This window comes from Montipora capricornis, chromosome 7 (assembly GCF_036669925.1).
Source record: "Montipora capricornis isolate CH-2021 chromosome 7, ASM3666992v2, whole genome shotgun sequence".
Lineage (NCBI taxonomy): Eukaryota > Metazoa > Cnidaria > Anthozoa > Scleractinia > Acroporidae > Montipora > Montipora capricornis.
In genome coordinates, this window is record NC_090889.1 from 35100724 (window position 1) to 35117190 (window position 16467).

The 16467-nt window shown below is 37.6% G+C and overlaps 1 protein-coding gene across 2 annotated transcripts in view; it reads left to right on the forward strand.

Annotated features, from left to right (window-relative positions):
* Nucleotides 1-286: 286 nt before the first annotated feature.
* Nucleotides 287-16467, forward strand: part of LOC138057048 (histone-lysine N-methyltransferase SETD5-like) — a 36994-nt gene continuing 20813 nt past the window's right edge. Inside the window, exons 1-11 of one of the 2 annotated variants that reach the window (XM_068903056.1) lie at nucleotides 287-457; nucleotides 4935-5010; nucleotides 7434-7552; nucleotides 8460-8507; nucleotides 8919-8999; nucleotides 10599-10657; nucleotides 12612-12772; nucleotides 13743-13784; nucleotides 14246-14282; nucleotides 14499-14614; nucleotides 15922-15996. In XM_068903056.1, coding sequence (XP_068759157.1) covers nucleotides 390-457; nucleotides 4935-5010; nucleotides 7434-7552; nucleotides 8460-8507; nucleotides 8919-8999; nucleotides 10599-10657; nucleotides 12612-12772; nucleotides 13743-13784; nucleotides 14246-14282; nucleotides 14499-14614; nucleotides 15922-15996 — 882 coding nt within the window. In that variant the 5' untranslated portion in view covers nucleotides 287-389. The remainder of the gene's footprint in view (nucleotides 458-4934; nucleotides 5011-7433; nucleotides 7553-8459; nucleotides 8508-8918; nucleotides 9000-10598; nucleotides 10658-12611; nucleotides 12773-13742; nucleotides 13785-14245; nucleotides 14283-14498; nucleotides 14615-15921; nucleotides 15997-16467) is intronic. The other variant, XM_068903057.1, reaches the window with a different exon arrangement.

Below are 16467 nucleotides of genomic sequence, written 5' to 3' on the forward strand. Positions count from 1 at the left end.
GCTTACATCTTAAATCCCTTTTCGCCAAATCAAATGCCAACATGTTGTACTGCGTTTGTTATACCCAAGACGATAGTTGCGCTAATTCTGAATAAATTATTTGGCTAGAACTTGGCTCTAAATTTTTAACCCAAGTATAAGTCGAGGGCGATAATTTTTGGAGCTTATTTTGAGGTCATAAAACTTCGACTCATACAACAGTAAATATGGTAGCCTCTTTAAAGTTCTCACGCGTGAGTTTAATACGTCAGTTGAAACTTGCAAAACATACTTTGTTTTTTTTTAAGGTTTGCATCGATTGTCAAGAGTGGTTGTGGAACATGGCTTCTTACTTAGTGGCGGTTACTTGTAAGCTTCCTTCCTTTTCTGAATCATGCAGCTAATAAGTAATGAATGTCAACCCTTTGATCGAAACAGCACCTTTAGACATCACCAAGTCCATGACGGCTGGATCCGAGTGAGTATTTTGTGGCCTATGCAGTGAATCCACTGAGGCGAGTTTCAAATTTGAACCAATCAATAAATTGACACCATCGCATGAAAGATAACATTTAGATTGGCTATCTGTCCAAGTTTGAAAGTTTGATGCTTTTAGGTCAAACAGAGACCAAGTTATGGACTTAAAACCTAGTTAAAAATCCATACAAACGTCTCTAATTATGAGGCTGCGTCCCCCACAACCATTATAAAGTCTTAAATTTTTTTTACGACTTGTGTGGTATTCATAAATTTAAAATAGGCAAACAAAATGATTTTCATCTCACCTATTTCAAAATAGTAGATCCATTCATGACAGGATTTTCCAGTTGTCCCAAATCTGATAATTTTTTTCAAGAGTTCATTCATATGGTTTTCAGGGATGCATCCAAACCCACCTGAACCGGCCAGACTTAGTATTTTACTCTGTCTAACGCCAGGTGATTTTACCCGTCAATGGGGAACCCCCGGGAGTCAACTGGTTAAGGTCCGTAACTTGGTCTCTGTTCGACCCAAGAGCATCAAACTTGGACAGATGGTCAATCACAAAGTTATCTTTCATGTGATGGTGTCAATTTATTGATTGGTCCAAATTTGAAACTCACCCTGGGCAGTTCCCTGCGCAATTCCAGAATGGCCCATAACATGTATTTTCGTTGTTGTATTTTTAGCAGTGTTGAGTTCCAGGGTTTTTGATAGAATTTGAAGTTGTTAGCTGGTCTGCATAGAGTAATAAACTGTTGTGGCTGTCATTGTTAAAATGAATTTTAAACTTAGAGTTGAAAGAATCTGTCGTTATTTACTTCAATTTTGGGGAAAAAGGTATCTGATCTCTCGGAGTGAAGTAAATAAGGACAGATGCTTTGAAACTTGGATGTTCCTGCTTGAATGGTGTCCTCCCAAAATGATGGAGTGCCTGGAGCTGATGAAAAATCATTAAGAGAACTGAAAGAACTGGGTGTGGCACCAGAGGGATTTTTAAATGGTAATTTCACGACGAAATGAGGCAGGATTCTAAAAGGAAATGTGTCACCAGTTGCATTTTTCAGAATTGACCAGAACCAGGGAAAAACCTGGGCCCTGTTTGTTCAAAAGCCGATTAACGCTAATCCCAGATTAAAAATTAACCAAGGAGTTTATTTCTCTACTCCCGATTGCTGTTCAACGTTGATATTCAGCAAAACTTTACATTAGAAGAAGTCAATCTTGAAAAACCATAATAAGCAAAAGAAACTTTCACCAAAAAGTTAAAACTTGAAAGAAAAGTTTACGCTAATCCTAGATCAAGTTAATCGGCTTTTGAACAACCTGGCCCCTCTAGGTTATGAGGAACTGGAAGTAAATCCTCTAGAATAATTTATTGCAGCAACTGGGTTAACACAGCAAACTTGGTCAAGTTGTTCAAAAGCTGTTTAACATTAATCTTTAAATAAAGACCAGCATAGGTGTTGAATTTTGTGGGTCAGAAAAGCCTAAACATTGTAATTTTAAGCTGAAGAAAAGCAAAAGTCAAAGTCAAAATTGAAAACTAAAAGTCTTGTTGAAACCTTTTTGGTCAGGTGAAAAAAGTAATTAACTTTTTAGCAACATTAACTCTGGCATCGGACTTTGAAAAATTGGGCCTTGGTCACTGTTCTTTGTGAAACTTGTGTAGCTGTTGCATTGTGCAGCAAATTGTTTGAAAATAGTGTAATTACCTCCTATTCAACTTCCAAAATGATTGCAAGACAGGTTGCATGAACTGTTTGCAGAAAGACGCGAAGAGTCGTCTTGCGAAATGTTGGACCTTTATTGGTGCAACTCCCTGCATCATGAAGCCAAATGTACTCTCCAGTTGCATTGCTTCATCAAATGTTGTCTGAAGTTTGATATTTTGTTTTTTTCTTACTGAGTGTGTTAAATCCTTTGTAAGCCAGGAAGGAATACCCTCTAGCATGCAATTTTTTAGCATTTGCATCGGTGTGGAAGTTACTGTCTTTACTATCGCAAACTTGGTGACATTCTGCTTGCAGTCAAGTATGCCCACTGGCATATGAAGGATTAAACACATTTGTTTGCTTTTGTCCCATTCCTTAATTGGAAGTTTGTCTTTGTCCGTTTTTTGGTTCTTGACAAAGGGGAAACACATAATTTGGAAAAAAAACTGGTTGTCAAATACCTTGGTCTGTTTTGACAAATGAGTTTCAAGACTCTTGTTTTCAATGCATTGCAAGTGTGTGTGATGGTTTGCTTATCCTTGAGTGATACTGTTTAAATTGTATTGTACTAAATGAGGGATGAAGTTGCTCTTTTGCTGTTATTTGAGCAGTGTCAGTTTTGATTTTATTCGTACCACCTGGTTAAACAGCTGGTCATTTTTCATAGTATTTCCTTTAGAGTTTTTCCACGGGTGAAAAGTCACCATTGTAATTATGTAACTCTACCCTTAGGATGTGTCATCTGTTAATATCATTCATTTTCATTGTTTGTTCCTTGGAAACCAGGGGCTATGGCTTTTTGTGTTGTAAAAAAACAAAGTTATCAAATGGCCTCTGTGATTACTCAAAGAATAGCCTCCTTTGTTTACACTGTACTGTAGATCCAAAATAATAACTTAAGACCTTTAAATGTTCCTATGACACAAAACAATGAAGCGCTGAGAGAGCTTAAAATTTCATTAATTTGAACATCAACTTCTGACTTATTTTTCTCAGAGTACATATAGAACCAGATTAAGCTGCCATTTTTGTTGTCCATTGCAATGTTTGACTTTGCTTAACTGGGATAGTCACTCGCTCAGTAAAATTATGTTCAGTAAATCGATAGTGAAGTATGAAATTTTTTTTTCGGGCTTTTTTAACATGCTTATTTTACTGCAATGATCTCATTAACTTTCATTTCATAAGTCAGTTTGTACAATTTTCTATGATTGTACAGTCTAAAGTTCATGTGTCTGGGGAAAAGTGAAAGGAAGATGAAATTTCTGTCATGCATTAAGAAATTTTATCTTTAGAAAGAGAGAGTCATCCAATGACCTTTTTGAAAAAAACATATTTGTTTACCATACAAAGATTTATAATACTTTAATTTGGGCCATTATTTGAGGCGAACTGTTTTGTGCGGCAGATGTTCTGCTTGTTTTGTAATCTCTATTTAGTGCTAATTACAGGTTTCTAATACACTTAAAGGATTTTAACATTGCAAATTGTATTGGCGATTTAATTTTTTTTTTGTGCTGTTGTTTATGTACATGTGTATTGTTATTACTTTTGGGGAATGAAATACAGGCAGTTTAGAGTAAGGAATGCAATTCAATATGTTCTGCCCTTTGCTCGTAGTATTGCTTTGAAGCTACAGTATGTGAGCTTAGCAGGATGCTGAGAACCTTCGAGAGTGTCCTTTCTTTGTTTGATTTCTTGCCAATTCGCAGTTCAACAGTTCATTCTGACTGTGTTTTTAATTGGTTGCCCATATCAGGGAACCATGTCAGAGTTCGCTGTGCAGTGTAATTTTTCGACAGTGAATGTCTGTCAGTTCTGTGAATGTCAGCTGGAAAGTGTGTCTCTAAAGAGAGAATAATTATTGGTTGTGTTTGACTGGAGAAACTGACAGTTGCATTTGTAGATTTAAGGCTGAAAATGACCTGCCCTCATAAATGTGATATTTTCTTCTGTGTTTTTGTAAACTTGTGGGCCAAGTTGTAAGAAGGTGGATAAAATTATCCATTCATTGGATCAATAATTATTGGTTTGATGATGCTTATCTGCTTTATTGTGTGTAATTGTGTGAACAGAAATGTACACCTTTTGAACTTTTGAGACATGGTCGCAAAATCTGTAGCAAAGAGTAGTTTAAATTTTGTTTGTAGTGCTCAGAGTTTCAAATGCTTAAACTGTCAATCATTTAAACAAAGATTTCTTGAATTGTCTGCCATAATAAAGTACTCTTTGAAACAGTCAATGCTGTGATAATTTATGTGTCGTTTAGCTACATTTACTTTTGTGAGGATTTGCCTTCAGTTGTAATTGCAATGGATTTGTCCCTGAAATTTACCTCTCATGACCCAGTAGAATTTAAAGCAGCTGTTTGTGTTTGTCATGGGATTTACATGTAAAATGGTTGATGCCTCAGTGTTTTGATGACACGACGAAGGGCACAAAAATGCTGCTATGGACACTCTTAAGCTAAGTTGTTTTAAGTTATTAACTGTTACGTAACTGCAGTTTCAGTGGTGTATTTGTGCTGTGAAAAGCTCTTGTGAATACATTTGGAAAATTAGGGCTATATGAAAGGTCGATACTTGAATTATCTGTATGAAAGATTGAATACTTGAACAAGACACTATTATGGGCTGATATATTTACAGTATACAATTTCATCTCTTGTGTTTCCTCTCTCAAGAGGTATTTTATTGAAGTTGTTGTTAATACCATGAACAATATTGTCATTGTTACAAGCAATATGTTCTCTTTCCATAGTCCTCAACCGGCAGAGTCTAGCACAGCACCCAAAATGCCCAGTATTGCGTCCATCCGTCATGCCCCCTTGCTTTTGGTAAGTCAAATTGCTTATTCTTAGCAATGAACATTACGAACATAAAATGACTCAGCATCCAATTGAATTAATGCTGCCCGGGTTTGATTGCCTGACTCATTGTCACGTGTGGGTCTATGGTGACCTAGAGCTGCCATAAGGAATTTCTGTATCTTTCTTACTTTTTCTTTTACTTATAGTTTATTTGTAAATTTTATTCGTGTTATTAAATTTTGATTTATTTATCACGAAAATCAAATCAAATCAAATGAAACTCATTGTGTAAATTGACCATACATTTGGTCTCGAATCAGTCTCATTTGAAATGTCATGAAAATAAAACAAATTGAAAATTATTGCACGGTGGCCTGGAACTGCTGTATACCATGATGCTGTGGAGGCGGCTTCTATTTCAAAGATGGCGGCAGAAAGAATGACTGCATTCTCAAAATATTCTCATTTGAAATGGCATGAAAATAAAAACAACTTGAAACTGTGGCCTAGAACTGCCATAGACCATAATGCCTTGAGGGCAGTTTCTATTTGAAAGATGATGGTGGGATGCGTTGAAAGAGAACTCTAAGTTGACTGACAGAAAAGCCAAAAAGAATAGGTTTCAGAAGGTCTTTGCCTCAAGGAGATTTTAGATTTCACAATAAGAGCATAAGAACTGAAGATAGACATCTTTCAAGCCTGTTGCCTAACAGGAGCCCGGTAGCCTGGGGCTCCCAAAGAATAGCTCTGGGCGCCTTAATTTTTCAGCAACACCTTTCACTTCATACATTGTATGTTGGGCTCCTAAGTTCTCAGCGTTTAGCTCTGAGGGCCCCTTTAAAATTTTCTTAGGCAGCAGCCTTGTCTTTGATTCTTTGATGTAAGATAAACAGACATTGATGGTTAAGTTCAAAGAAGCAGTTAGGCAATCTTCTTGAATCAGAAGTTCCAGGCAGACTGCTGCAGAGCAATGCATTAAAAGCCATTACGCAAATTCATAATTTGTGATATTCATGTACAACATGGATCCACAGTGCTCGAAATTATTAGGGGTGTAGTCATCCCAGACAACTAGAAAGTTTACTGGGCAACTAGTTTTTTTTGTAAAATGGAGATGTTGGTTGCCCAAAGAAAAAACAATGGACAACCCAGCCAAAAATAGAAAATGTATTCTACATGTATAAGCAGCATTCGACTCACTCTATGGTTTTCTGTTGTTCACATGTAGCTGGCGATGGAAAATATCAAAGACTTCATTTTTAAAATGCTAATACTTAAACCCAGACTTGCACAGAAAAACACAGGCACACACTTTGAACTATGGGTCACTCCAGCTCCAACAGGGCAACCAAATTTATGTGTTTAGTACCTGCCTTTTGAAACAGGGACAATATGGAAAATTTCTCAATTTAGAGCACTGGATCCAGTGGATCACCTTTAAAGCAGGAATGTGCTTCATTGAGTGAGAAGGTGGCCCTTTCTTGCCAGCCAAATATCACAATACAAGCCCTTATGTTCTGATGAAGGTGAAAAATGTTTCTCTCAAGCCACTTTGGTCCCTTCAATGGAGAGTTTGCCATCATCATACTGATGATATCTTGCAGGACCCTACTCCAGTATGGTTTGGGCTTCCAGATACTTCCAAACGCAGCCTCTCTACTACTAATTTTTGTCCCTATCTCTCAAGATTGTTGCCTTTTTTGATTTTTTTTTCCTGCCGCCATACTCACTTTTGGCTTTGTGCTTTCATTTCTCTTTAATAGTACATTTACTTCCTGATGTCAGCTCTGTTGTTTTGTTATTGGCTTGTTGAACCCTCAAGACATTATGGTCTATGGCCACAGTGCTAAATTTTCAATCTGTTTATATTTTTATGTTATTTCAAATGTCATTACTTTGAGATAACTGTCAGTTCACACAATGAGGTTTCATTTCATTTCATTTCATTTTCTCGATAAATACTTTTTGATTACGAAAATAAAACAAAAGCCAATAAAGCAAAGACACCCTAGGATGCCACCCAGTTGATGAGTGAAATCGTCTGACGTTTGACAGAGTAAAATCTGTTAAGCCTCACTCCCAGAAATCAGTGGGTTAATGAGACATTATTTTAGTCACCTTTACAGTGTGTGCAGTGCAAATTCTGAGAGTCGCAGGTCTTGATGCCAGTTCATGACAAGGTTGATAAACCAAAAACACTTTTCTGGCATTAGAATACACAAAACATAGCCAACTGTCGTAGAAAGGATGATCTCGATGAACACAGCCTAAGATATCATGTCATAGTCCCAGCTCTGCTGTTGATGTTCACAACAGTAATTTCTTCGTCATCTGTGGTCACTGTGGTTGCATTGGTCCTGTTTGACGACTTTGAAGGTTGAGGTACAACTTCCTCGTCTTCACTGTGAATGCAGTCTACAAAAATCAACTGCTTGGTCTTTTTATTTTAGGATCATAACTATGGGCAGCCACCTCCGATGACTCCTCCCGACTGTAATAGTCCAGGGCTAGAGGATGGTGACACGGGAAACGAAGATGACGAAGATGATGGCGTAACACGGTGCATATGGTAAGATGTGCTCAGCTGCACTCACGTTGGGTGAAAGTATCAAGATTGTACGTCTGTGGTATGTGTAGTGGCCTTTGTAAAACCTGTAAATTCCAAGAATTTATTAAAGGTAGCATTTGCCACCACAATGATTTCCTAGTGTTCTTAAAGCAAATGCAAGGGTTTGGAGACTAGGCCATTTTTGAAATCTCACAGCTGGTCTGGATCTAGCATGAAATGGAGGCAAATGCGGGCAAATTAATTTGTGTTTGAAAAGATTTTCCCACATTAGCCTCAATTTCATGCTAGATCCAGTCCAGCCGTGAGAATTCGAAAATGGTCTATTGTGAATGTACATGTAGCTAAAATAGTTACAATTCAAACACCCAACATCTGTTGTTTTCTAGTTTAAACATTTGTGCTATATGTGTAATAATTACAGGATTATGTTAAGCAAAAAAGTTATCTTCAAGACATGGAAGTTAAAACAACCTGCTAGATCCAGTCCAGCCGTGAGAATTCGAAAATGGTCTATTGTGAATGTACATGTAGCTAAAATAGTTACAATTCAAACACCCAACATCTGTTGTTTTCTAGTTTAAACATTTGTGCTATATGTGTAATAATTACAGGATTATGTTAAGCAAAAAAGTTATCTTCAAGACATGGAAGTTAAAACAACCTGAATTGGGTTGTTTCAAAATGATTTCTTTTTTTTTTCACTTAACAAGATCTATAAAGTTTAATGAGAAAGCCTTTGAATTTGCTATGCTTCTCAGCAGCGAGAGCAAATTACCAGTTACAGAACAAAATGTTTGGGAAAAGGAAGAAAAAAAGGTTCCTACTTTCAAAGGGCGTCCTTGAGAATCCCTTTATGTTCTGCTTTGTAAAGTGCACACACACACTGATATGTGGTTTTAAATTCCAGCGATTTTGACCATGATGACGGCTACATGATTTGTTGTGACAAATGCAGGTCAGTATTCTTAACCCTGTTGCTTATAAAGGGCTCCCAGTTGATCAGCAAAACTGTCCAGAGTTAGACAATAAAATCTATAATAATTGCTGCACTTACTTGTAGGTGGGTTAAGGGTCAACCCATTAATCACTCCCTGAAAAACTACAGCTGTATGTCCCCTTAACAGGCCCAAAAAGCAAAAATCTCAAAACTGTGACATTTGACGTGCCTAGATCAGAAAACCCATAATGCAGCTGGCTCCATATTGAAAGCTGGCTCCAAAACATCCAAAATTATACATTTTCCCTGAGTAGTCGTTGCACCCAGGTTGAGTAGATGGCGATTTTTGCTGGTCGCCGGACCTTCTGGAGAACCCTGCATTTGACAGCAGTGATGCACAAAGCAGTAATATTGACTTTGTCTTTGCAGTGTCTGGCAGCATATTGAATGCATGGGAATCAGCTCTGATGCAGTGCCTGAGAACTATCTCTGTGACCAGTGCCAACCAAGGTAGGTTCTGTACTTGTTAAGGTGATTCCTTAGAATTTAATGCTCTGAAAACTGTACAGTGTACACAGTGTTCATAGAGTTACATTGTAGCATTCAGGGGTTTCAATAACTTCTGAAATAGCCATCCATGATAGCCCATTGAAGGCGGCAGTTTGACAAGTTTATGATAGCATTTGTAGTGAAAATCAAGGCAAACTAGCCGGCGGTGTGAGGCAAAGCAGGCAGCGGTATACCGCCGGTAACCGGCTTCTGTTGAAACCCCTGAGCATTACATCTTTTATTGCACATTGTTAGTACCGTAATTATTCGGTTATAAGGAGCCCTGTTTTTTCAAGAAAAATTTGTCTTTGGGTGGCAAGTTAGTGCTAAAATTGGGGTGCGTCTTATAGCCAAGTATTTTCGCGCAACAAAATCTGAAGATCACAATTTGAGAAGAACTTGCCGTTTAAACAACATAAGAAAAGGACACTACATGTAGTTGTCAATTTAAAAAAAGAATATTGCTTTTAGAGACCTTTAGAACACTAAACGACTTCAAGAGAAAAGCAAACAAGCGGAAATTTGCATACATGCTTAAAAGCAAGAGAAAAGCAAACAAACGGAAATTTGCATACATGCTTAAAAGCACATGCTCAGTAACGTGATACCCATGACAGCAATACAATCGTTCGAACCTTGTTTCGAATTCCGAGAATCGTGTTTGTCGCTCGCACGAAGAGTTTCTTCTCTGAACAAACAGTGTGGAGATAAAACATACCTTCTTCGTTCATCCAGGCTTTCTTGTGCACTGCAATGTTCATCCTTGGTGGCGTGTTGATATTCAGCTGTCAAACACCTTTGAATAAGACATTCCGTGGGAGTTTTTGCACTGTTCGCTTTCGGTTGAAGTCTGAAGTCTGAAGTCTGAAGTCTGAACTCTGACTATTTATTAAATTGGAAGGTTCAAATAAACGTGTATGTGTTGTATGTTTATCATTTCAGGTGTGAAATTTTAGCTTTTGTTTTTACGTATATCATTAAATGCGTGCTTTTTTCACTTTGTTTACAACAACAAAAAGAGTTTGCATGTCAATTGTGTAAGGATGATTGTTCTCAAATTCGTCACATCCTTTTGATAACTCTCAATTTTTTGGTGCGTCTTATAACCGAGTATTTTCGCCTAATTTTCAGTTTGAGAACTTAGCTTGATTAAATTGCTAAGTTTGGGGTGCGTCTTATGACTGAGTGCGCCTTATAATCGAATAACTACGGTAACCACAATGTTGGAATCAGTCAAAGTTTGAAGAAAAATTTTTGTCAACTGCTGTTATTAAGGAATCTCCTTGGAAGCTTCATTTTATAAGCTGCAAATTTTCTGAGTCCCATCTCAGGGATTGTGCTTTTAAGGTCGATTTACACAGTGCGACAAGTTTACAACAGGCATACGGCATGACTTACGATTGTCACAGGTTTTAAAATGCTACGGCATTTTTTCTTATGTGCATGACAATCGTAAGCAAGTTGTAGGCCTGTCGTAACCTTGTTGCATGCAACAAAAATCGTACTGCATAATTGCCCCTACATTAACCAGTACCTTTTCGTGTTTTTTTTGCTGTGTAGGACTTTGGACAGGGAACGTGCACGAGCAATTCAAGAGCGGAAAAGAGAAGAACAAAGTGGTAGGCCCTAAAAGTCAATTCTTGTATTTTAAAGTTGACTTCTTCCGAGTTTATTTATACTTGAATTGCCATTAGATGCTGTTTAATAATTATTAAGTCTTTTGGTGTGTCATGGCATCATTAGTCAGCTGGAGTTTGTTATCCATGGTCGACACTGACCCGCCAGGGCCTTCATATTTCATTAATTAATTAATTCGTTCATTCATTCATTCAAGTCCACTTTGTAAATTTGTAGACTGTGTGAACCTATTGGATTTTTGTACATTGGTTTATTCTTTTGCGTATTACAAAATTGTGCTTCAGATATATACATGTATATATACCGTATTTACCAGTGTATAAGTCAACCTTTCATGGCCTCAAAAGAAGCTCCAAAAATCGTCCTCGACTTATACATGGGTCAAAGATTTTGAGCCAAGTTCCAGCTAAATAATTTATTCAAAATTAACATCATAATGTGGTCTTTGGGGCATAACGATTACGCAGTGGACGAAAGTCTTCAAAATGAATGACGAACGACTTCAAAATGAATGTAATTAAGCAATTCCAGTTGAAATGAAAACTTTCATGATTTGTTTTACTTTAAATGTTGAAGATACTCACAAGCACAAATATGAAATAGACACTGGAAATTTTCGTTTTCCAAAGGCGGAAAGCTTTAAAAAACATTCTTGTCTCTTAAAATAAAACACAATCCTTCAACAGCTTAGTAACCTGGTGCAATACCTCGGGTTGCCTGAAAATGCTGGTTGGTAATGATTGTTTTTTATACTTTATACAAACCTGGATGATTTAAATGCTTTTGCAAACTTTGTATTGTTTGGTTTATGAGTTTTGTTTTGTTTGCCATGTGAGAAATTGTAAATCAAGCACCTGAATTAAACCTTGCACATTTCGCATCGTTTTTGAAGTTGTTTTCAAAGATTGACTCCTGCTTCTGTGATGTTATGCTTATCCTCTAAAGCCCTCTATCCTTGAACAACGAAACAGGTTAGTTTGAGGTTTACATGTTCGATATTCTGAGAACTTTTTCAAAATTCAAGGACAAAATGCCTGCACATATAACAACCGCTGAACCACAAAACTATTAAGCACTTGGGGCCCTTAATCTTTTGTGAATCCACAGTTCCAGAAATCGAAGAATGCAAGATTAATATCCCATGAACATTTAGCAAAGAAATTAATAAATTGCTTTTTTTTCCATCAAAAATGGGGGGTCGACTTATACATGGGATCGAGTTATACACGGGTAAATACGGTATATATATATATATATACATATATATATATATATTTGCTTTCCCGCCCCTCCCCCCCCCCCTCCCCCAATCATGTTTGCAGCAACAATTGCAGGGACTGTCAAAAACAGAGTTATTGAAACAAGAATATAAACTTGACAGTGCGCAAGTCAATGACAGGTACAATAGGATGCAATGGGAATTATTTTATGCAAAAGTCTAAAGTGTTTTTTGAAAAGTTTAAAGAGCTAAAGGAAATAAGGAAATTGCTTACCTGAAAAAGAAGGAGTATAGATCTCTTTCATAGTGGCAGCAAAATAATAATAATAATAATAATAATAATAATAATAATAATAATAATAATAATAATAATAATAATAATAATTGGCAGTGCTAATAACCCTTTACTTGCAGTCGTGAGGACTGAATTAGGAAGGGTGCAGCTCACGATATTGGGCTGAAAGCATACAAGGGCGCCTCTGGCTGCCGCTATACAGTCCATGTTGATGTGGGAGCACAGCACCACAGCCAGCTGTTCTTCTGTTTTAACGCTAATAAGTCTGTCTGGCCTCTCTATGACGAGTAAATTTCAAAAGAACAATTGCTTCAAAAGAAGGGCAGTAGGTCTACTTAACATAGATACAAAAGAATGTTAAGGTGGTCGCCATTTATGAAAGTGGTCTAGACCTTAAACTCCTTTATTTCACTTCATACAGATGATGAAGATGACGATGACGATAGTGAGGAAGAAAGAGACACGCCCTCGTACACTGCAGTCTCTAACACGCCTACAAGAATTACTCTGACTGCTAAAGTCAGCCAGAAAGGAAAACGAGGTCCTAACAACATTAAGGTTAAGGACCTTAGTGCAATCCATGTATGTAGATCGCCTTTGTTTTTTTCTGCGCTGTTCAATAAACGAAAAGGATTGTTTTATTACGGAGTAGTTTTAGACCTGATAAAACATGTCATGTGAGTTTACTGAACAACTTCAAAAACATACTGCAAAAGGCATGCCTTTCTAGAATCCACACACACACAAAAAAAACATTCTGCCAAAAAATGAGGAACAGCGTGGTCCAGTGGTTAAGCAATAGGGCGTTGGGTTCGCTTACGGTTGCCCCAGGTTCAAATCCCTTTCTAACCTCTGGTTTGAATTTGTTTCTGGTTGTTCCGGATTCAACTCTACCATGCATTGCAATAACCAATTTGTTGCCTCCTGCATTTGCTGAGCATACAAGAAAACACAAGTGTTGCCTCATTACTGTTCTTTACATAGAGATTTCTAATGAGGAGTGTTTTGTTTTGAGTTGTTGGGCTCATGAGTTAGTAATGAGTTTTAATGTGTTTTACAAAGGCTTGGATGTGTCTCCCTTGGTTTTTTTGGAGGTGATAACCAAAAGTTTCTTACTTTTTTATTTCTCCAATCTTTGACATGGAGGCAGTTGGTTATCTTGTCACAAATGGATAATTTAAGAGCTGGTATCCAGAAAAGTTGGTTTTGGCCTAACGTGATTCCAGACATGGAAGGGACAAAATTCCAAACCACTCTTTCAATTGGCCATTAATGGGCACCATGACAGAGACAACGCATGCATTGTGCTAACCCTGATAAAAATTGGCCCGGTGAATAGGATGGGGGAAGTAGCATTTTGCCGCAATTGGCATACAATGTACCTTGCGAAGTAAGGTCCCTCAGCTAATCACAAGATATTTTGCAAACCCTTGCTGGTCATGCATTGCTAAAGCCCAGACAAGTTTCTTAACGTACGTGTGGCACCATTTGCATGCGTTAAGGCAGTATTTTTTTCTGTTCAACAGTTCTAACTGGAAATTTTCTATAACAGGTTGAAAGCAGTGATAAGGAGAAAAAGCCCAAAAGAAGACGGGTAGGTATTCTGAAAAGACAAAATTACATTTACTTTGTATGTGTGTGCAAAAGTGTTTGTGTTTGTCATGAATTTTTTTCATTATTTGTGATAAGGCAGAGACTTCTTGCATGTGTCAATTTCTGCCAAGATGGGTAAAGTCACTTTATTTATCGTCGGCTACAAGGCTGGTGCCATTGGAAGCCGACAGTGCGCCTTTTACCCCCTCCCTCTGTCAGTGCTCCATTTTACGAGTATTCAACGCTATAGTTACACAGATCAAAGGAAAGTCGAAACAGAGGTTGAAGTTACAGAGGATCGAACTGGGGACCTTTAATTTTGCTCCAAAAGCTGCACACTAACCAACTGAGCTATGCCTGCTCCTTAGTTTTTCTGATCAACCCTGAAAAAAACATTAGTTCCATTTCTGATTTAGACTGGGCAATAATTTCAAATTACTGAACTTATTTTATTCTTTGCAGAAGCAGAAACAGAAACCTCCTCTTGGTTTTGTCCATGGTAAGTTTATTTTTAGATTTGATAGCTACTTATTAAAGTTTTAATTGCTTTTGAAGAAGTTAGGTACTATTTCTTTCTGGAGATTTGTGTTTTGTCGTTGTCAAATGGATTGGTTTGTTGTTGAAAAATGTTGTGTTAAAAATAATCCAAGTAATACTTCGTGGTATTGAAAGTGAAAAATAAACTATTCTTAAATAAATTATTTATTCCTCCCAGTTGATGAAGATACAAGTGAAGCGTGGGACAATACCTGCAATTATGACAAATATGAGGAATTAAAGGAGAACATCTATGGCAAGGAGCTAGAGCAATTGGCCCTCAATTCTGTTCAGGTATGAATTGAAGTTTTCCAGTAGTGTAGCAGCTCTCATAGCCTGCTATTGTTTGGTATTTTAAGCAGCTTCTATTGTTTTAAGTCTACATGTGCAGTGTATTAGGTCGTTTCAATTGTTCATTCTTTTGTTTTTGACAAGGGTAGTATGTCTATCACATATTAAGTTACAAGAGATGCTACACCCCTGAATTTGCCTGCGTATTGCAGTTTGAAAAAATGCATTTGATGTAACTCTGGTTTGGAGAATAAGGAATTAAACTTACAAAGGCCATTGAGTTATTTAACAAATAAAGAAGCCTCGTCTGTGATCTGTTTTGTTGTCAAGCACGCAGGAAGGTGAAGCAAGAATCATGTGTAGGAGAAACGAGATGTAGTTGAGTGTTTTCCCTTCTTCTTGAGTGCTCTATCCTACATGTCACGCTGGTTTAGAGAATAATGAATTTAACTCACAAAGTTAATATTCAAAGTGTCATTGAATTATTTCAGTAGTGTAGCAGCTCTTGTAACCTGCCATTGTTTGGTATTGTAAGCAGCTTCTATTGTTTTGAAGTCTAAAGCCGTGTTCACACTCAACGTTGATTATGATGTACTGAAGTATATATCAGGCTATCAAACTCCATTCAATTTTATTCAATTACATGTATGGTTCTGTTCACATCTGCGAAAATTCAAATACAATAGGCGTGGCTGCCATTATTATCATCACCATCGTGTGCTTGAGGCGAGAAGAGAACCAAGGATAGCTTTTGAGAATAGAAGACAAATCCAAACCTTTGTTCCATAAGGCAATTAGAAGTTTCCTCTGCTCATACTACCACATGCTCGCCATTCTGTTCAATTATGCATTGTAATTACTTCAAACAACACCATGGTTGTTTGAAGTAATTATAATCCAGTTATAATCAGGAACTGCAATTGGTTGATGTGAACCCATTTCATATTTAATTCGATTCTACTTCGATCATGGGTTAACAAATAAAGAAGCCTTGTCTGTGATCTGTTTAGTTGTACATAAAGCATGCAGGAAATGGATGGAGCACGAAACAACAAATGTGGGGGAAATACGAGACGTTGTCAAGTGTTTTCCTTACTTCTTGAGGGCTCTGTCCGCTTCCTTGCTTTGCAAGAGAACTGTGCTTTACAAGAGAACAGATCACATGCGAGGCTTCTTTATTAATTTTGTTTTATGATGAAGAATTTGTTAATTTCTGCAGTTGGCTAAAATTTTCAAGTAATTTTATTTTCCAAATCTCACGAGTGGCGTCAATCAAAAGATCGGAAGTTTTACATTCTTTTACATTTTAGGAAAATGGCTGTGTGCCATCAGTTGCCAATGATGAGCAGCTCTGTAAGGTTGTGGAAGTACAGAGAGATAGAAAGGTAATGTCTGCTACTTTCATAATGCCCCGCTTTGTTTTAATACTCTACAGAATATTGCATTTCTGATTGGTCAATGGTAAGAGTTAAAGGTAAAGGCTGCTTACGAGCCAAGTGGCCCATTAGGCCGAAACCTATCCCAGTTTCTGTAGCATGAAGCTACTAGGAGTATTTCTACTCCCCCCTGGATGGGATGCCAGTCCATCGTAGGGTTACCCCCGCCATTTTCGCTGATACCCATTTATGCAACTGGGTGGAGAGAGGCACCGTGAGAGAAAAGTGTCTTGCCCAAGAACACAACACAATGTCCCTAGCCAGGACCCGAACCCGGACCACTGCGGAGTCGAGCACACTAACCATGAGGCCACCGCGCCTTCCACGATTGGTCATTGACGAATGCATGAAAGGTTATTGCGTGCAATATGAAAGTTGCTGTATGAACACTGCAAAGGCTCGCGCTTTTGGCACCTGCAA